Source organism: Aulonocara sp. 'chitande type north' Nkhata Bay, linkage group LG14 (genome assembly GCF_057382095.1).
Source record: "Aulonocara sp. 'chitande type north' Nkhata Bay isolate Kocher_YH1m ecotype deep benthic linkage group LG14, A_spYH_male_GT1.1, whole genome shotgun sequence".
Classification (NCBI taxonomy): Eukaryota; Metazoa; Chordata; class Actinopteri; order Cichliformes; family Cichlidae; genus Aulonocara; species Aulonocara sp. 'chitande type north' Nkhata Bay.
The window spans coordinates 8,671,460-8,690,797 of record NC_141357.1 but is presented as its reverse complement, the minus strand read 5'-3'; the positions used below and the strand labels follow the sequence as shown (position 1 = coordinate 8,690,797).

The window sequence follows — 19,338 nt, the reverse complement described above, 5'->3', positions numbered from 1 at the left end:
CAGTTAAATAATGTCAGTTCTTCCGTGTTCTCTGGAATCAATCACAGCAAAGAAATTAGACTCTTTCTTTTGAAAAATGTTGGGAAAGAACAATACAAAACATTCTATTTAAGGCCTCTGACGTCAAGATTCAGTTAAACAACAATTATAACTAAACAATTTGAGGTAATGTTAGTTTCCACTAACATTAAATTAGGTTACTGAATTGGCAAACACCTTCCTATTAACATTACCCATTTTACCCCAATAACTAAAGAAATTAGCACTTGCAGGTCAAAACCTTTATTCAAGAGATGCAAAAATAACATTGATACAGTGAGTGACTGTCAAAAATTACGGCACTGATCATACTGTGACATCTTGGTTCAAAACAGCAAGCTTAGAAATATTCAACGTTCCTTACTTCAACTGAATGAAACTGAAAATACCATTTCACACGGCCCATATGGGATATTTAGACTGCATAACTGTTCATGCTACATCTCTTCACTAGTAAAAGAAAGAAAAAATACAAAGAGAAATTTAAAAATGCTGCCAAACAGACAGAGAACTTGTACAGAGCAAAAGGAAAAACAAACAACAACAACAACAAAAAAACGGCTCGTCCTCATGGCAGTTGCAGTGTATATAAAAATGAACCCTGCGATCTGTTCCTGGAATTGAGCTTCAAAAATGCAGCAGAACAAGTGTGAGATTTAAATGTCTTCTCACCTAGAGCTGGTCACCTCACATGCATAACAGTGAGCTTCGTTGCAGGAGCAGTTTTGTCTTAGTTGTGAGCTTTTCTTGAGAGCTGAGTTGCTTCCAACTCAATTACCACCCTTTGAATCACCTCAAAAGTGTAGCAGAGTTGTGATGGGTAACTCATATTGAAGGAACAAAAAAGGTCCAAACAGCATGGCTACTGCAAAGGTCACGTTATCCAGATCTTGAAGAACTACTATACCCTCGATGATGATGCCAACGTCAGAAAAGCCATTGCCTGGTGCATCCTCTGGAGACAGATGTTCATTGTGGTTTTCTCAATCTGTGCAGTGGCCTCAGTCAAGTCCTGGTTAAACACAAAACATTTCTTTAAGATTCCTTTTTAAACTCATCTCTTTTGAATCTACCAGTTCTAATGTTAGAGTAATTTAAACCAATGCAAGCAACATAGTAAATAGCTATAGCCAAAGAGTGGCCTGCCATGCTGCCATTCATGGTCTAACAGAGTTTCTAAGAGAGGGTGAAAAACATAATTTCAAATGCTTTACATTAGTTTTTCTTAGAAAGACACCGGCCCATCAGAAATCCAGGTTTTGTCACTCAGAAGATGTTAGAATTTAGACTTTCAGCCCCACAATTTGGTTAGCTGTTGGTCTTTTTTTTTTTCAAACAAAAGCTAATGTAAATATTGGTGGGATTTTCCTTTGTTCACTAGAATGACAAATTTAAAGTTTTTTCACACTGATGTGACCCCTAATACAGGGGTGGGGCCTCAAGGGCCGGCGGCTGAGTTCACTACCAGGCCTCATGTGAACTTCAAATTATTAAAGAGGACTACTGGTCCTAACTGGTCCAATGAGGATCAAGTGGATAACTAAATGCATTTTAAAATGTTGCAAAGCCACAATCTACTCATAAAACACTCACCATGAACTCCTGCACCAAGATGTTGCAATTGTCTTTCACACAGATGCGGAGCACTTTGATGAGACTCCCTTTGAGCATTAATGTCATCCTAAAGTATTATAACAAAGAAAACAGAGATTTGTGAACTTTTCAGTAGCACAGAAGAAAATGATCCCAGACCAAAACTTAAACCAGTCAACATGCAACACCAGCATCTACAAAGCAATATCAAAAGTTCCTGTTTGACATCAACTTTATGGATATATAGTTTCCAGAACATTTATTTTTTTAAAAAGATCAATTTTTCTCAGTGGGCCAGTAAATGCATGACGAAAATTATGGCATCCTTTCGGTGGAATCAGTACTCACAGGTAATAGTTGACTGTTTCAATGGATGCAGCATAAAAATCTTTTACTGACCTAATGCAATACATATACACTTTGTAGTTAAAGAATTTTAAAGTTCTTACTGTCATCATGGCAGCTACATCCTTTAGCTTTGTGCCCTGTTCCCCCGATCACTTTGCAAACACTTTCAGCAGACTGTCAGAGAGAAACTCAGCTCCGTCAGAAACCTGTAAAGGCATGGTTGGGATGCACTGGAATGCTGCATTTCATCTGAAATGACATAAAATTATTTTGAAATAACAGCAGGCACTGTGCTTGGTTAATAATCAGTAATGTTTTGTTGAATAAAAACTGTGTTTCCAGATCTTATGGGATTAAAAAAATCCAAAGATGTTTGTTTCTGATTTGCAACCCAAGAACCCACAAGTTACAACCTCATTTTAGTTCAAGTGTGCATTAATGTGAGTCCAGTAATCACCTTTCTGACAATACATACAGGTATAAGTCAAACCTATGGCAGATTTTGGATTTCTCAGTTGTATTAATAGGGTGGTCTATTTGAGTATGCATGCACCTAATAATTATAAAAAACCTATTATAATTAAGTTACAGAAACCTTAAGCGAAAATAGAATATACTTTCTTACCATAACACCTTGAACCCACAATCCATCAGCTGACTCCTGGTGAAATGCAGAATAGATGTGGTCTCTCAATGTGCATCAACAAAAACAAAAAGAAAAGGACAGCAGGTGAGGGCAGGAGGGGTAGGGATGTAAGCTAGCATAATGCCGCTGATGATATTAGCTAAAGCTGTTCAATGTCCAAAATCTCACTAACACCACGGTGCAGTAAATACACAATGTAACTGAAGAGTCAGTTGACAAATCTATTCACACAGAAAACCAAATTATGTTATGAGTGCCTCGTAATTAGGTTTAATGTGATATTACGGCTCTTGTGCCAAAGACAAATTCAAATGAAAAAGCGCCAATTCTTTGATAACAGATAAAACAGCAAATAAGCTAACGGCTCTTTTTTAGCATGTTACATGGCGGCACTTTAGACGTTTAACTACATTTGGCTGAAATATGGTAAATATTAATTCAAAAAATCAAGACATACCAAAAAACGTAGAGTTGGCTGCTCGACTTGACTGAGATGGATGCATTTTTTAAACCACGATCCAAAGCCCGCGAGATGAAATCACGCGTGGTTTCACGAGATTTAACGTTGCTATCTTATTGACTTACTTCACCTGAACATGATATAAACAATTTAATACACCCTTTCTGCATATCATGTAGTTTTTACACTATATAGTTACATTTATCTTTAAAACATGAGGCAATTGTGTTAAATACATGCAAGATGCTTACATAAATCCAAGAGATGGCCAGTCCCTTTTTTTCAGTGTATATTAACATAGCTAAAGGGGCTTTTATAAGGTCCAAAGCAAAATGGCTAGAACTAGGTGAAAGAAATTCTAGTTACTTTTTTGCTCTTGAGAAACGAAACCAAAGAAGAAACAATATATCTGCTCTTAAGATTGATAATAACATAACCACTAATTATTTAGATATCTCAAAACATGTTGGTTCATTCTACAAAGATATATACAAATCAAATTGTAATATCAATGATTGTGATAGATTTATCGAGTCAGTTAAAAACTTTGCACCAACTATCTCAGAAAACTTTAAAACTAATTGTGAACGTCCCATAACAAAATCAGAAATTTCAGAGGCAATTCGATCAATGAAAAAGGGCAAATCTCCAGGTAATGATGGTTTGTCAGTGGAATTTTATTTACAGTTATGGGATATCATTGTTGATCCTTTATTAGAATTGTTTAAGGAATGCCTTGATGGAAAAGAAATGTCCACAAGCATGAAACAGGGTATTATAACTTTAATTCCTAAACCTGATAAAGATCTTCTTGTTATAGAAAATTGGAGACCTATCACGCTTTTGAACATAGATTATAAGATTATCTCATTGGTCTATGCCAAAAGATTAAAGAAAAATCTGGATGAGATCATAGCTGAAATGCAAACCGGATTTATATCAGTTCAAACATAAGGCTTATTTTTGACCTATTAGACTACTCTGACAATATAGATGATGATTCCCTTATTGTGTTTCTTGATTTTTATAAAGCTTTCGATACGGTAGAACATTATTTCTTATTTAAAGCACTCAAAACCTTTGGTTTTGGTCCAAACTTTGTGTCAACTATCGAAATGTTTTATAAAAATATTGACAGTTGTGTTATACTATATCCAAATACTACTAAAAGATTTCCTGTCATGAGATCTGTTCGCCAGGGTTGCCCAATTTCAATTTTTTGATTGTGGCTGAACTACTTTCATTAAACATTTTAAATAGCCCAGTCATTAAAGGTTTATCTATTTTTGGTAAAGAAATCAGAGTGACTCAACTAGCAGATGACACCGTTTTATTCTTAAAAAACAAAGATCAGATTGAAAATGCTATTTCATTAATAAATGATTTCTCAATTGCCTCTGGTTTAAAACTAAATAAATCTAAATGTGAAATTTTCTGTTTGTACCAATCAAATGTCAAATCCTTATACAATATTCCTGTCAAAAACTGTGTTAGATACCTTGGTATTCATGTCTGTAAGAATGACACAGAGCGTCAACAACTCAACTTTTCTCCCAGGATGGAAAAAACTAAAACTATACTGAACTTATGGCTCCAAAGAGACCTATCAATTTTTCGTAGAATCCTTTTGACTAAAGCTGAAGGTGTTTCCAGATTTGTGTATCCAGCCCTTTCCCTTAATGTGTATGATTCCACATGTAAAAATGTTAATAACTTATTTGTTAACTTTGTATGGAAGAATAAGCACCATCATCTAAAAAAGTCATTGCTTTGTGGACCTAAAGATAAAGGTTGTTTTGGCCTTCTGGACTTCATGGACCTGAACTATACATTTAAGGTGAAATGGCTAAAAGAATGCTTAAAATCTCCTGGATCATTATGGCATTTCATTCCACATAACATTTTTAGAAATGTTGGAGGTTTACAGTTCCTATTGTCTTGTAGTTACAGTATATCAAAGTTACCAGTTAAAATGTCTGCATTTTATCAACAGGCATTGTTGGCTTGGAAATTATGTTATTCACATAACTTTTCTCCACATAGATCTATTATCTGGAATAACGAATGTATTACTAAGAGGAACAAATCACTATATTTGCAGAATTGGATTGATAAAAATATAATCTATTTAAAAGACTTATTTGACTCTGAAGGCCAGCTACTTAGTTACAATGACTTTATTACAGAAAAAAACATTCCCTATCAAATTTAAAGATTTTAGCTCTGTAATAAAGTCCGTTCCCAGCGGACTGACTGAGTTGATGAAAAGCTACAAAAAACAGAACACACCACATGCATCCGTTAACACTCTTTATATAAATGGTATTGATTTCTTAAGCAAGAAATGCACCAATAAACATATTAGAGAATGTTTGTATAATGCGAAGAAAATAACTCCAAGAGGGAAGTTTTTTTGGAATGCTATTTTTGATAATATCAACTGGGATAAAGCGTGGCTTGTTCCTTTTAGATTTTGTATTACAAACAAAGTTAGAGAATTACATTTGAAAATATTACATAACATATATCCATCCAACATGTACATTTCAAGATTCTGTGACATTGATAGAAAATGTACCTTTTGTAAAACTGAACTTGAAAGTGTTACTCATTTGTTTTATGGCTGTTCATATAGTGCTACATTTTGGAGAGAGCTTGAAAATTATATACTGTGCAAGACAACATACGAAATCAAAATTGAAGGGAAGAACATTATCACTTATTTTGAAACTAAAGAAAAAAAAATATGTGCCATTGTCAATCTTTATATCTTATTAGGGAAATTCCACATACATAAATGTAAATTTCAAAACTCAACCCCATCATTTAATTTGTTTTTGATTGAAATTGAATATTATTTAAACTCTCTTAAATTAACTTCCAATAAAAAAGGTTTATCATTGATTGAAATTCATTCAGAAATGTTTAACAAATGAGCTGTCATGACTTTCAAGTACTAAATTATGAAGTCTGTCACCTCCCCCCCCCCCCCCCCTTTTTTTTCTTCTTTATTTATTTATCCTTCTTATTTCATTGTACTGTATATTGTTACCTTTATTTGCCTTGTATGTCTACTGTTCAGGCTGAACTGGAATGACTGGCTGTTCACTTTGTAATTTCAATAAAGTTTGAAAAAAAAAATTTATGTTGGAAGTGATAGCAGAGCTGTAGGTTTGAATTTTTTCAGAAATCTCTGAGTCAGAACATGCAATATCATGCTTAGGTAACTAGCGAAACTAGCGAGCTAACTTCCGCTAGCTTCCTGCTAATTTCTAACTCCGTTAAATGTAATAAATTTTGTTTTCATGGATGCCTGGAAGTTAAACTTCATAGTTACACCTGGTAAAGCAGCAATGCTGATCGTTTTATTAAAGATGAAAGAATTTAGACAGTTTTTAACTCTCAGTGATGCTGCAGTGTTCGTTTGACCTGAAGATACGGAGTTTAGGACCCAGATTACTTCCAGATTTAAGAGCATCTTAGTCCGACAAATACGACGGCCGCTTGCATGTTCTGCAAAAAAATGTGCTTTGTCGTGTATCTGACGGACAAACACCAAACCAGTTCCACATCACTGAAGTTGCACCATTTTTACAAACCAATTCTGGTTCATCTGTTTCACTCAACAATCGGCCATGTGCGTATGAAAACAAAGGCCCTGCTCATGCGCGTTTTACTCATATTCTATCGCGATATTTCATTTTCCTATCGTTGCCTAACATTATACCGGTATTACCGTGAACGGTATAATATGGCCCAGCCCTAGTCTTAAGTCACTGCCGTCACTGCTGCTGTTATGCTACCTACCAGAAAACACATGACACTCACGAATACGCTCTTTCTAACAGTAAGTATTTCAATCATTACTGGTGAAGGGCGGTGGAATTAAAACACTTTGAAATCAAAATCTTTTTGATAAAGCCTATATATACACATTTAAATAACAGGAAATTTCCTGTTATTTCTTTATTATTTGTTTTGTTTTGGAGATTATGTATCAGAATTTCAGGAGCAGGGCCATACCTCCAAACACGCTCTTTCCAGTTGTCATCTATATAGGTTCCCCCAGTTCTGCAAGCTGTTCATTCTCGTTTACGTGCCCCACCCTCTCTCCCTCCTTGTTCTCACTTCTTTAACTTCTTCATTTCTATTTAATACTCGGGGATCTGCCAGGCCCGGGAGCCATCGCCAGTCCCTTCCCCAAACCGCAGCTCAATTCATGTCAAAGCATTAACCTTTACCTACTAAAATGCTGTCAAACGTAAAATGAGGACGTGGGCCCAGCTAGTGAATTTTAAAACAGTGCAATAAGCTCATCTTTTACTCATACTCATACAATTTTAGACCCAAAGAGTTGTGCTGGCATATTTCTAGCGTTTACTACAGCAGCACCTTTTTTCATGCAGAAAAACTGACATGTATTATGTCAATAATACAATTTCAATAAAACTGATATATCTATATCTACATATATATTCCTTCCTGTGTGGACACAAACTTGTTCACACAGATAAATGTGAAAACACGCAATTCCATGCTCTGTGACACAAAAAAAAAAAGATGGAAATGAAACTCCAGCATGCACACATGCTCACAAATACACACAAGCTCTCCTTCTTCATATCGATGGCCCTTAAAGAAGAGGAGAAAGAGAAAGACAATCAAGTGCATTAACTGGGTTAACCATGTTCTTTCTCTCCTACACATCTTACCCACATCATCTCCTCCTCACTCTGTCGCTCCATTTCTCTCAGGTAGCGTCACTCGCGTTCTCTCGCCTTGTCTTGCTTGTGACTCAGTGCATTGCAGTTTCTCTCACCCCTCGGTCGTAACCCCACCACCACCCACCCTTCAACTTAGCAGCTACAGATCACTTTCTTCTTCTTTCACACTATTGTTGCTTCATCTGCCAATTTTCCTCCTCTTCAATCTATCCCCCCCACCCATCTTTAAATCTTCCTAGTCTTGCTTTTACCCACCCAGCTAAGCGTGCATTGTTTTTGCACCATGCTGTTTCACATAATGGCGTACAGCTTGTGTCGAAGTCCCACGACTCCTTCGAAAAGAGCTTTATCTCCCAGTATAGCGCTTATCTGCGGTCTCTGGGAATAGTATGATGCAAATTGAGCAGGTGGTGATGGGTAAGTGTTGTGTATTGCCTATTCGCATTAAAATGCAGGCATTTACATTTTCCAGGTTTACAATTAAGCTATGCTTTGTAACTAATTAACATAAGTGGCGTGGTAAGCAATTAAAGCCTCCCTTTGTAACACGCAGGAAGAACAATTATATAGTTGAGTAATGAGTTCTTTCCTCAGTCTTGTCTGGTGTCTTTTTTTTGTAGTTTTTTCCCCCCCAGTGTGTCGCTCAGCTTCATGGACACATAACCATAAAGGTCTTGCAGGCATGTAGCGTATATAAGCTATGTGTAATTTTAATTTATTTATTTAGCTCAATGCTTTCCTTAAGGGTGCTGTTGTGCTCTGCAAATACACTAATACGAACCACCCACTGACAGCAAATCTAATGAAGCAGAGTTTCTCAGTATGCACATGCACAAGTACACGGGTACACAAACTTGAAAGAAATGGAGTTTGCGATGAAAGCAAACATGTTAATCGAATAACTTCAATTTTCAGACCAAAGTAAAAGGATTTGCCCCCTGGCGGACTGGAGAGGGTTATTTGATTTTTTTTTTTTGGAATATGAAATGATTCCTCTCCCTTGTGTTCTCACAACATGTCATCTTCTGAATGCCCATGATTGGCTCAGCTTTACTGGGGGAAGTAATTTACACAACAGCAAACCGTTTTATGTTAATAGAGAATAGAGATTGGGAAGCCCACCTCCTCAAGCTTTTATTGTGTAAAGGGTAGATAAATGGACCATACTTTTAGTTCTTTTAATGTGAAAGCGGTACAAATTGCTTTATAGAGTTTCAAATTCACCCACGCAAATATACCATGGTGGAAAAACTGCTGTGCTAGAGAACATCTCTTATGTTGGCCTGCTCTGCAAAAGCAGTTTGAGGTTTAAGTCTTTAGTTAACCACACTTCCTAGGCTAAAAATGAACATCCTGCATGAGTCTGAAATGAGAAAACGGAAAGTTACATACCCTTAAGATCATTCTTTTCAACATGCAGAACAGGACACTGTGATGGCAGGTTATCACTGACAGGTTGGCTTATAATCTATGAGTATTCACCATTGTCAGCAGAACAGATAGCAGGCATTAGCTGGCACGTCAGAAAACCTAAAACCTCAGTCAGAGATAAAAGGTAACAGAACATTGGTTAACACAGCATTATCTATTAGCTCTGGCTTTCTGCTTCGGGTTCTGTGCATTCTCACATTTGTTGCATCATTTGAATCTTCTTCTATATGAAATGATCGACTAAGCATTGCCGACGGACATTATCAGAGGATTGGATTGAGATCCTTCAGAAATCTGAAAAGCAGGAATAGTAAAATGCAACACTGTTGCTGCAGTAATATAATTTAATGTATAAAAATAATAATATAATGGATAATAATATAGTATTATAATATAATATTTAATTATGTGATATTATGATGATCACAGGCACACAGTGGAAAAAGGAAATAGGCTGACTTAAGTTAATGTATTTTCTTTTACTGATTGGTGTAGGCTTGGTCCTGTTCTTTATTTCTAATATGACGAGCTGCTAAATTCTTAGAGCTGCTAAATTTGAAAACCTTTATAATTAAACATTACAGGTTACTCAGTGTGTTCAGGCCTGAAAGCCTAGTAAAGGACGAGGAAATCACTTTAGTTTGTTGCCGGATCAAAATGAAATTAACAAATTAATAATTATAAATAACATACAAATGCTCAATTTTCTTATTTGTCTTCTACTAGCTGCTACTCCAGGGTGTAAAAGACACATAGGAGCTTTAGGATAAAACATAAAGAACACCAAAAACCTTGTGATTGTTTTGATCATGGGCAGATTGCCACAGTTACTCATAGTTTCCATGGAAGACGTGTCTGCACTTACCATTTATAGAGTGTTCCTAGATAAGTCAGAAGTGAGTAAACTATAAGTGAAAAGCTAATTAAATATTCCAACTGTGTTTCTTCTTTTTGGCTACAGTAGCAATTTACATAGTTCTTTTTCAAATACAAAGAGGAAATTCATGAGGAGAAACTAAAATCTTGGCCAAAGTTCCGCCCAAAGGTACAGTTATAAACACTAATCAATTTGTCTTGTTGCAACTTAAAGTGTCTTGGGAATGTTGTCGTTCTTTGTTTAGCCCAGCGGCAATGCTCACGATTGCAACGCTCTCCTATGTTAAACCCGTTTATTTCTGTTGACAGCTTTATTATAGCTTCCTGCTCATTTGCATAGGTAATCAGGCCATACTTTCTGAGCCTGTTAAGATTTAAGATGGCAGGCACTAATTGGAAAAGGGAAGGCAATAAAGCACCATTTGAGCTTGATTTTACAACTTCCTCTCATTGCTTGGGACTAATAGCAACGTCCCTGCACCTTGGGACAGATTAACTTATTTTGTCTTTTTTGGCCTCAGATGAAACATATGAAGTGGGTTAATTGCCTTGCCCCAGCTGGAAATGGCAGAGAAATTGTCTAAAGCGTATAATCTTTTCAAATCCAAGGTTCTTATACAGGCTCGAGCTTGACAGCAATATTGACTTTCTGTATTTGCAATGGCTGTAAATATTTGACTGAAGCAACAAAAAAGAATAAAAACAATTTGTATGCATTCATTGCAACCTTCACTTCAAACACTTAGCTCTATGGGTCAGTGTTCAGTCATTTTCAAGCTACCAGAGACATGCATCGCCTCTGCAGGTCATGAGAGCAGGGCTCATTGTGACACCTGCTGTTCAAGAAATGGAAATTTTAATGAAGTGAGCACAGAAATGGCTGTATTTCCACCCTCCCTGGTGTGGGAGAATGGCACTTTAACCACACTGCCCAAAAATGGACCGGTGATTTCATTAGAGATAGAGGCAGTCAACCCATCCTGTAATCCCAGCTCTCCTTGTGCCAATATGTAGCATGTTGGGAAAGTGAATCAGCACTTATTGAATATCTTCACTTTAGCCACTTATCCATTGCTGTTTCTACTTTTCTGATCATCCAAATTACTTTTGATACAAATATTCTGATAGTGAACAGAGGTTAACAAGTTAGAATGAAGCAACACAGAGAATGGAGCCAAACATTTGCTGTAGTAGCTGTATTTTTGTCAAGTCAGTTAAATTTATATAGTCCTTCATCATAAAATCTACACTTGCCTACCTGCCAAAGACAAAAGCTGACTCATGGCCAATTGGATTGCTTTTTGCAAAAAGTAAGGCTTAAAAAGAACAAGAACAAAGAAGGATGTCTAAGCAACTAAAGCAGCTTAAAGGTTAAACGATGAGAGAGCGGTTGCAGTTGTGGGTGTGGGTGTTATCAGAAAGTCTACAAAAGAGAAGGCACGAAAGGAAGAAGGTGCTACTTCATTTATCAGATAAAATTATACCAGCTTTTCTTAAAATTTTCAACAGGAAACACACTGAATGATATACTGCCTTCACTGTTTGCACTTTTAGATAAACCAAAAATGATTATACGGCTATCAAGCTAGCTATAGTTCAATCTGACCAGCTAATTTTCATAGTTGAAAAATGAATGTACCCACTGTGATGTCATAAATTAGATTGTAAAGTCACATGTAAGAGCCTTGATTTTAACATTTGTATCTTGCCATCTTTTATTTTGGAGACAGTATTGCTCACATTCGCATGACAGGGTGGAGTGCCAAGTTATCGCTTAACGCTAACTAGCCTGATTAGAAAGGTGCAGCTAAAGACTGCATGATTGCATTGCACAGACACAGAGAGTGCATATTTAGTGCTAAGTAACAGTGCTAAGTTCAAATAAAACACCCAGTCAGAGTGCACAACACGTTTGCCACTCTGGCCTTAAGATGCGTATTGCTGTTGTGTACATAACATTAGCATTTTCTTTCTTGGTCAGAATTCAATATTTATCCTTGTAGTCTGGTTTAATCTAATGTCTCCAGGAGTCTCTGGCTTTTTTTTGCTGCTTGGTGCTTATTAGGTAGTAATTTAAGAGTAGTGATTCATTTTTGATCAGTTTTGTTTATAAAAAATGTAGATTAAATAAGCAGCCGTTAATAGTATATAGTTCATATATACTTAATATATTGCTGACCTTTTGAAAATCACTTGTTCATTCCTGTTATTCTTCCTTACTCAAAACAAACTTACACGAATAATGTATTTTTGTTCAGTAAAGAGCAGAAATTATTATTATTATTAGAAGTAGTAGTTAACTGACTTCTTTTACTCCTTGCAAAGACCCAAGTATCTGACTTTCTGCTAACACTCACAGTCCATCTTGCTATGAATGCAGGGCCAGCATTTTAAATCAATGTATTTTAACCAAGACTCTAATAACAAAGATTACCTGTCCTAGGCAGTGCTCAAGTTTCTCACACATTAGAGCCCAGAGAAAATGGCATTCGTGCTTTTCCACAGAAATCAATTTAGATGCTCTTGTGCCCTGCATGCATTGATGAGTTAGTTGGCCTATTACTCCTTTTATTTAAGTGTGCGAGTCAGATGAAATCACATAATTGCTGTCATTGCAGTAGCCATTTTGATTTCAATCTTCCAAAAGGTTATAGCTGAGAGAGTTTGAGGGAAAACCATAAGTGGTAAATTGAAGTTCGGGTGATAAGGTGAAGTTTGATTATTATTAGTATTTCACTTTCCAGGCAGTTTTCAAGTATAGCGCTCGACTATATTAATGCTTTATTTACGCAGTCCAGTATCTGCACGAGAGAGAATGAATGATCATGTATGCTGTGCAGTCACATTTTGAACATTTTGTTCTTCAGCTGTGACTTGAAACTGAAACATAACAGAACTACAGATAACGTACCACTCTGTGACAACCCTTAAATGATTACATCTTTCTCACACATATGATTCATAGTTGAACAATCTATTGCCTTAAAAGAATTAAAAATGTAATTTTGTCTTAGAGGTGGTGGTTGATTTTTTTGTGAAGAGCCAGGTTCCCATCATTTCTGTCTTTATGCAAATCTACCTGATGCCTGTGGGTTTGGAGGTACCTTGTAAAAAAAAGTCAGATTGTTTTTTTGTTGTTTTTTTAGGAAGTGGAGCGACATTTAAAAAAAAAACATTGTAGCTACAAATCTGACAGCACATTGGTCTGACATGTTTGTGCTGTTGTGCTGTGTATTTTGGTTATCACCAAACACAGTGCTGTGCATTATGCCTAAAAAAAGGTTTTGTGGTTTGTTTAGATGCAAACCTGAGCTGCGCTGCATGTGCTTTTTATAGAGAGGAGGTTTTTTCCTGACAATCTTTCTTTTTCTTTTTCTGATAGTGCTGTCATGATTAACAGTTACATGCTAACTCAGACCTGTAGCGCCTGACATGAAGCTCTAGGGAAGCTTTCTTTTTAATTTCTCTGACCATGAGGTGCATTTGCGGAGTCTTCCATTAATAATATTGTGGCATTCGATCATTTAGACCAGCAAACTGCCAACGCTTGCTGATGATCGATTAATCAGATGCATTGGATTAGTAGCAGCTAGGTAACCTCTTAATTCTTATGGAACCAGTAAGTCAGTTTAGTTTTACAGAAAACTGCATACAGTCTTTTTCACATGTCTGTATGCCACTAATCAGCAACCAGTACAAGCAAGCGAAGCACTGTTTGACCGCTTGAATATTAAAAAATTCAAATGAATCAATTATCATTTAAAATTATAGCAAAGTAGCCATTTGGATGAAAATTGAGTCACTGCTACAGACTGATTGTAAATCAGATAAAGAGAAAAAATGATAAACTTTTGGTTTGAACCTGGGAGAAGAGCCAGACCAGTCACTTTATAAGAGTTAGAGTTACCTCTCGAATGTGCCTCAGTGCCCATATGAATTGAGGAACTGAAGAGACATTTGTCAAACTTCACACGCATATTGTTTCTTGAAGCTAGCTCGAGAATATGGTTTTAAATTAAACTAGCTGACAGGATACGTAGTATTTTGAAGGCACAATCAAACTTCGTGCTATGTATGCTATGCCTGAGTGTGGGCAAGTTGTTTCGCTGTTTTGTTGTGCTGATTAAGATCATTTGGTGGTGGGAGAAAATGATTCATTGACATTGCGTGCCTTTCAAGTCACCAGACACAACTGTACAAAACCAAACCTCATGTGCATTTGTGCTTCTGGCAGTGACTGCATCAACCTCAATAGGGCTGCTGAATACGAAGCTGTTATCACCATCGGTAAGCCTTTCTGTTCCTTGCACCTCCTTGCAGCAGACACTGTGCAGTTTTTTTCTTTGTGTTCTTGTTTATTTACAACTTTAATAATAACAATGATTTGCTCAAATTCCATTATCTGAAGTGTTGGCAATGACCAAGAGTGGCATTCTGTAGTTCAGTCTCTTTTCACGTTTCCTTATTAAGATAGTTTTGATGTACAGTTTCTATCACCTAAAACATCCAACGACTTGTGTTGTTTCCTGTGTTACCATTTTGTAATTGTAAAGTGCAGTGGGTGTAGCAGCACCCACAGGCGCGCACACACTAAAACACAAATGCAGGCACAACTGGTCAGCTCACAGAATAGTTAAAGTTTTGGGGTTAATCAAGATGTATTTTTGGCAAATGTGAGACGAAACCTTTTTTTTGGTCAGCAGTGGTTTTGTCTTTAGAACTCTTTCTTATTGAATCATGCACTCACACCTTACCTGAGAACATGTGAGGCCTGCACTTATCTAGATGTTATTCTGGAGTGTTTTTTCTTTTCATTGTTGCGCTCTTGGAGTAATTTTGCAGTAACCCAAGAAAATTTCACTATTGTTTCAAGTTTTCGCCATTTGAGCACAATGGCTGTCGCTGTGGTGGAGTGTCGAACCTTAGAAATGGCTTTGGAACCATTTCCAGTCTGATCAATGTCTTTTTGAGATCTTTTGGCCTGCTTACCTTAATAAATGAAATCGTTTTAAAAAGCTGCATTTTGTATTTATTTGAGTTAGCATTGTCCAATAATAAAATTTGTTTGATCTGAAGTCTGTAAGTGTGACAAATATATAAAAAAAAGACTAAGAAATCAGCTACATTTTCACAGCACAACACTGGATTTTAAATCATGGGATTAAAGCACAGACCTTCAGGTTTAATTGAAGGAATTTAACAAAAGTATGGCATCAATTGTCCATGAATTACATTCATTTTTTTCCTATAATCACATCTTGATTGTTTGACTCACACTGCAACGGTGCAGAGAAGCAAAAACGTATCATTGCCCTAAAGCTTATGAATCTAACTGTATACTTCTTATGTCTGAACCCGTCTGCATACACCTGTGTCACTCAAAGGTTCCTCTTTTGCTAGAAAGACCCTACTGTGAAGTATGAGCTAAAAAAAACCCTCCTTGTACTGTGCACTGTGAAAGCAGAAAAAGAACTTCCTCTGAAAGATAAAAAGTCCACTGACACTTGTGTTCATTTGGCTAATGTGCACCTGTTTAGGCTGTACTGTAAGTTTACAACAGCGGGTTAGTGTTAAAACTTAAATAGCTGTATCCAAATCACAAAAATGCAACCATAAAGGGATAACATTAAAATCTTGATGCATTGATATGTTCACTAAGATGAAAAAAACGACAATGCCATCAAAGGCACGCATGGTGTTTCAGAACACTGTAATCAATCAAAAACTTAAACAAAACCAAAATTCATGGCCACGTTTTCTTTTTGTCACATCACAGAGAAGAAGAAAGTCTCACGTGCTGCAACAAATTTATTTTCATAGAATTCTTATTTGCTAGTAAATCCATGTTAGATATCAGAACAGAAGAACGGGTGTGAGAATGTGACATTGTGGTGCATAACACTGTAGTATGCAACACCCAAAGAGAAACATAGTAGCTGGAATATTCAAGTATGGGGCAGTTTTGCCCTCACTGAAAGTGGACGCCTCCCAGTAAATAGATTTCATCCTGTACAAGAAGCAAGCAAGTTTGTTCTGAGCATGTCGACATGCTGGAATAAGATGGGTAACGTGAGTTTTGAACACATTTTTAATTTCTGTGCAGAGGAAGACTGGATTAAACAGTGAGGCACTAAAAATATATTTTTCAGAGAATCAGATTTGAACTCAAACAAAATTCTGATTTCCCTGTAAAACAGATGTAAAATTTCTTGAATTCTTTTATTGTTTTTCGATCAAAAATTAAAATCCACCAGTTACTAAAATCTTTAATGATGCTTTATCACAGAAAGGAGCTAAGTGTAAACAAACAGGATTGTGGATTCCTGAAATAATCCACAGAGAACATTTATAGTTTTACATAAAGGAAAAAAAGAAATTGTAACTTTTTTTTCTTTCAACTTTAGGCTCCCACGCTGAACTAGTTCCACACAACTCTTTCATTCTCATACGGTTACTTCCTGTTTCAGCTTTCTCTGCTACTTCAGCACTGTTGAAACTTTTTTTTTCACACTGTTTTTGGCATTTGTGATTTGCAGGGAGGTGTGTCTTGCGGTTTCTAACACTCATACAGTCACTTCCCCCACTTCTACATTTCACACTCACGCAAAACATGCACGAAATCAACGTGGCTCAAAATGGCACGAAATGGAACAGAAGCTGACACGGTGTACGCCGTAGTTTATGGATCTGTTATAACGCTCGGACTGCCTCTCAACGCTCTGTCGCTATGGATTCTTCTTCGCCACCACGGCCGCAAATCACCCAACGCTGTCTTCATGATCAACCTGGTGATCTCAGACCTCCTGCTCATCATCTCCTTACCAATGAAGGTCTACTTTTATGCCACACACAAATGGCCTCTGGGAAACATGGCGTGCGTATGGCTCACGATGCTTTTTCGCAACAACATCCGCTCCAGCGCAGTCTTCATCACCTTCATCAGCATCGACCGGCTGCTGGCTGTAGTCTACCCTCTGAAGTCACGCCAACTTCGGTCCTCGTCCAACGCCACAAAAGGAGCTGTGCTCGTCTGGCTGATTGTGGTGATGGTGAATATCCCAGAGAGTCTGAACCTTTTAAATTATTTGAAAAACAACACTTCGAATGTTTCCACTTGTTTTGATGACAAGAAGGACTTCTTTCCTCCAATAGCGTATTTTCAGCTTGTGTTACTCTTCACCCTGCTGTTCATCAATATTGTGTCCACAGTTCTGGTGTCTTTGACTCTAAACAGACATTTGAATATCAGCACAAGGATCAACAACAGAGTGAACGTCATGCTGATTTTTGCCATGAACTTGTTGATGTTCAGTATATTTTTCTTGCCCGTGTCCTTGACTGTTTTCTTTGATAATAAACGGGCTCTGAATTGTCTTGCCAGTGTGAACTGCTGTCTGGATCCACTGTTGTATTACTTCTCATTTGATGGTTTCTGGAAGAAAAAAGAGGACACAGACAGGTCTACTGAATAGTCATCGAACATGACCAGTCAGATTTCCCAGTTTCTTGTGAGAATGTTTCACAGTAAGGTTGTAAGGGAAAATGAATATCAGTATTTAAGAAGGCCAGTTCTGCATGTCATTTATCTAGCTATCTAGTTTTGCATTGTTTTTGTTTTTACAGTGTATAAGCTCTCCTGTTGCCTTGGAAATGTAAACTAATGTGTAATAAGTACCAAAATTAACAACTTTTGTTATTTATTTGCTCTAAATGTTGCTCTTAAATATATAAATATTAAATACTTGGCAAGTCAGAGATTATGCCAGAGTCTGTTTGCATCACTGTGTTGGCTTGTCTTGAGTCATTATGTGAAATAGATGTGCAAAGCGGCTTTTTACTGTTTTAGGTTTTCAAAACAGTTCAATCACAAATGCTTTACAAGCTGTCATGAACCTCACGGACTATGTTAGTAACTCTCAAACCTGCGTCTTTTCCCTAAGATTGAGTGGAAATTACTTAAATTGATGCATGCCTTTGACGGTATTAGAATGAACTTTTTTGAGGCTGTAAGGATTGGTGCAGCTGCTGCTGTTGCAGAAAGTGACAGCTGTGCATGAGAGCTAAAATTTACACGTAGAAATATAAATGATCACCGTGAACTGCCTGAATTGCTTGCAGGCAAAATCACTCAGATGTTCTAAGTTGCACTAAATTATCATGTTTATTATATCTGATATGGAAGAAAAGAAATCTTTACTTCTGGTATCATTTGATGTATATAATTTTTTTTCTAGATACAGGTGCGAATATTAATTCATTCTAGCGCTAAAACAGCACCCCTTGTTTTTTTAGTTTTTCATTTATTTATTTATTTTGATTCATTGTTCAAATCATGCTCTAAAGCTGACTACTGGCAGGATCTTTTTACGATCAAGCTCCAAGTTAAGATGGGATGGACATGTGTGACAGGCACGTCAGGAACCTGCATGCAGGACATCTCCAGGTGAGCACACAGTTGCTGGTGCTTTCAATGAAGCGATGTCAACTATCCCTGGTATTTACTGTCATTCCTTTAATACGCAGCAGATATGAAAACGGGGCATTTTTATTTTTGTGATAAGACCTTCTTTTGATTACCTTTAACATCATTTGGCAAGTCAAGTGTGTGTCTTTGGGTATAAATCCTTCAATGCAGCTGAGGCTGTTGTGCTTTTTTGTCAGCATCTTAGTACGGAGGCCAGCAGCACTCCAGTCCTATGACTCCTATGAGTTTTGGCAAAGAGACGGGTAGCTCTCTACGCTTGTAGCAAACAATCCAAAAAGGCTCTAGGTGTGAAACAATCCAGACATAAAGCACAATTGAAGTTATTCAAAACTCACTACACGGTCATCTGTACCTAGCATCAGCTAACCTTAAACGGTTATTTGTCTCTGTAACTAGGTTAGTAATGGAAAAACACCAAACCTCAAAAACCACTCTCTACACGGTGTGTTCATCCTGTGCCATTTAGATGCTTTAGATGCGTGCTTTCATGTTTGCTTTAACTGTGGTTGAATTCGTCTTTATTACATAGGCTCTCTTTGTTGAGTCAGTGGTAAAATAAACAAAATTAAAAAATAGAAAGAGATATTTATGTCTTTTGTTAAATTGCCATTCAAACCTCTTTGTCTGCAGCAGGCCACATATCAGTTATTAATTTTTTATAGTTTATAATTCATCTCTTGTCTGTTGAAAACCTGCTTTGAGGAAGTTCCATCCTCTGCGTAGCTCACGTTTAATG

At 36.9% G+C, this 19,338-nt stretch overlaps 1 protein-coding gene and 1 long non-coding RNA gene across 4 annotated transcripts; one reads left to right on the top strand and one right to left on the bottom strand.

Annotated features, from left to right (window-relative positions):
• Positions 1 to 957: 957 nt before the first annotated feature.
• Positions 958 to 3,368, bottom strand: LOC147314024 (uncharacterized). 3 transcript variants are annotated; one of them, XR_015124589.1, is made up of 5 exons: positions 3,084 to 3,368; positions 2,606 to 2,669; positions 2,082 to 2,229; positions 1,633 to 1,720; positions 958 to 1,051 (listed from the first exon to the last, which is right to left on the bottom strand). It is a non-coding gene; the product is annotated as an uncharacterized LOC147314024 (long non-coding RNA). The 3 variants fall into 3 exon arrangements; XR_015124590.1 differs by having other exon boundaries at positions 2,606 to 2,641; XR_015124588.1 differs by having other exon boundaries at positions 2,606 to 3,368.
• A 13,358-nt stretch (positions 3,369 to 16,726) lies between these two features.
• LOC147314023 (lysophosphatidic acid receptor 6-like) lies at positions 16,727 to 19,083 on the top strand. The gene has a single exon (XM_086262751.1). The coding sequence runs from the start codon at positions 16,753 to 16,755 to the stop codon at positions 17,587 to 17,589; it is 837 nt and encodes a 278-aa protein (XP_086118877.1). The 5' UTR covers positions 16,727 to 16,752; the 3' UTR covers positions 17,590 to 19,083.
• The last annotated feature ends 255 nt before the right edge of the window (positions 19,084 to 19,338 follow it).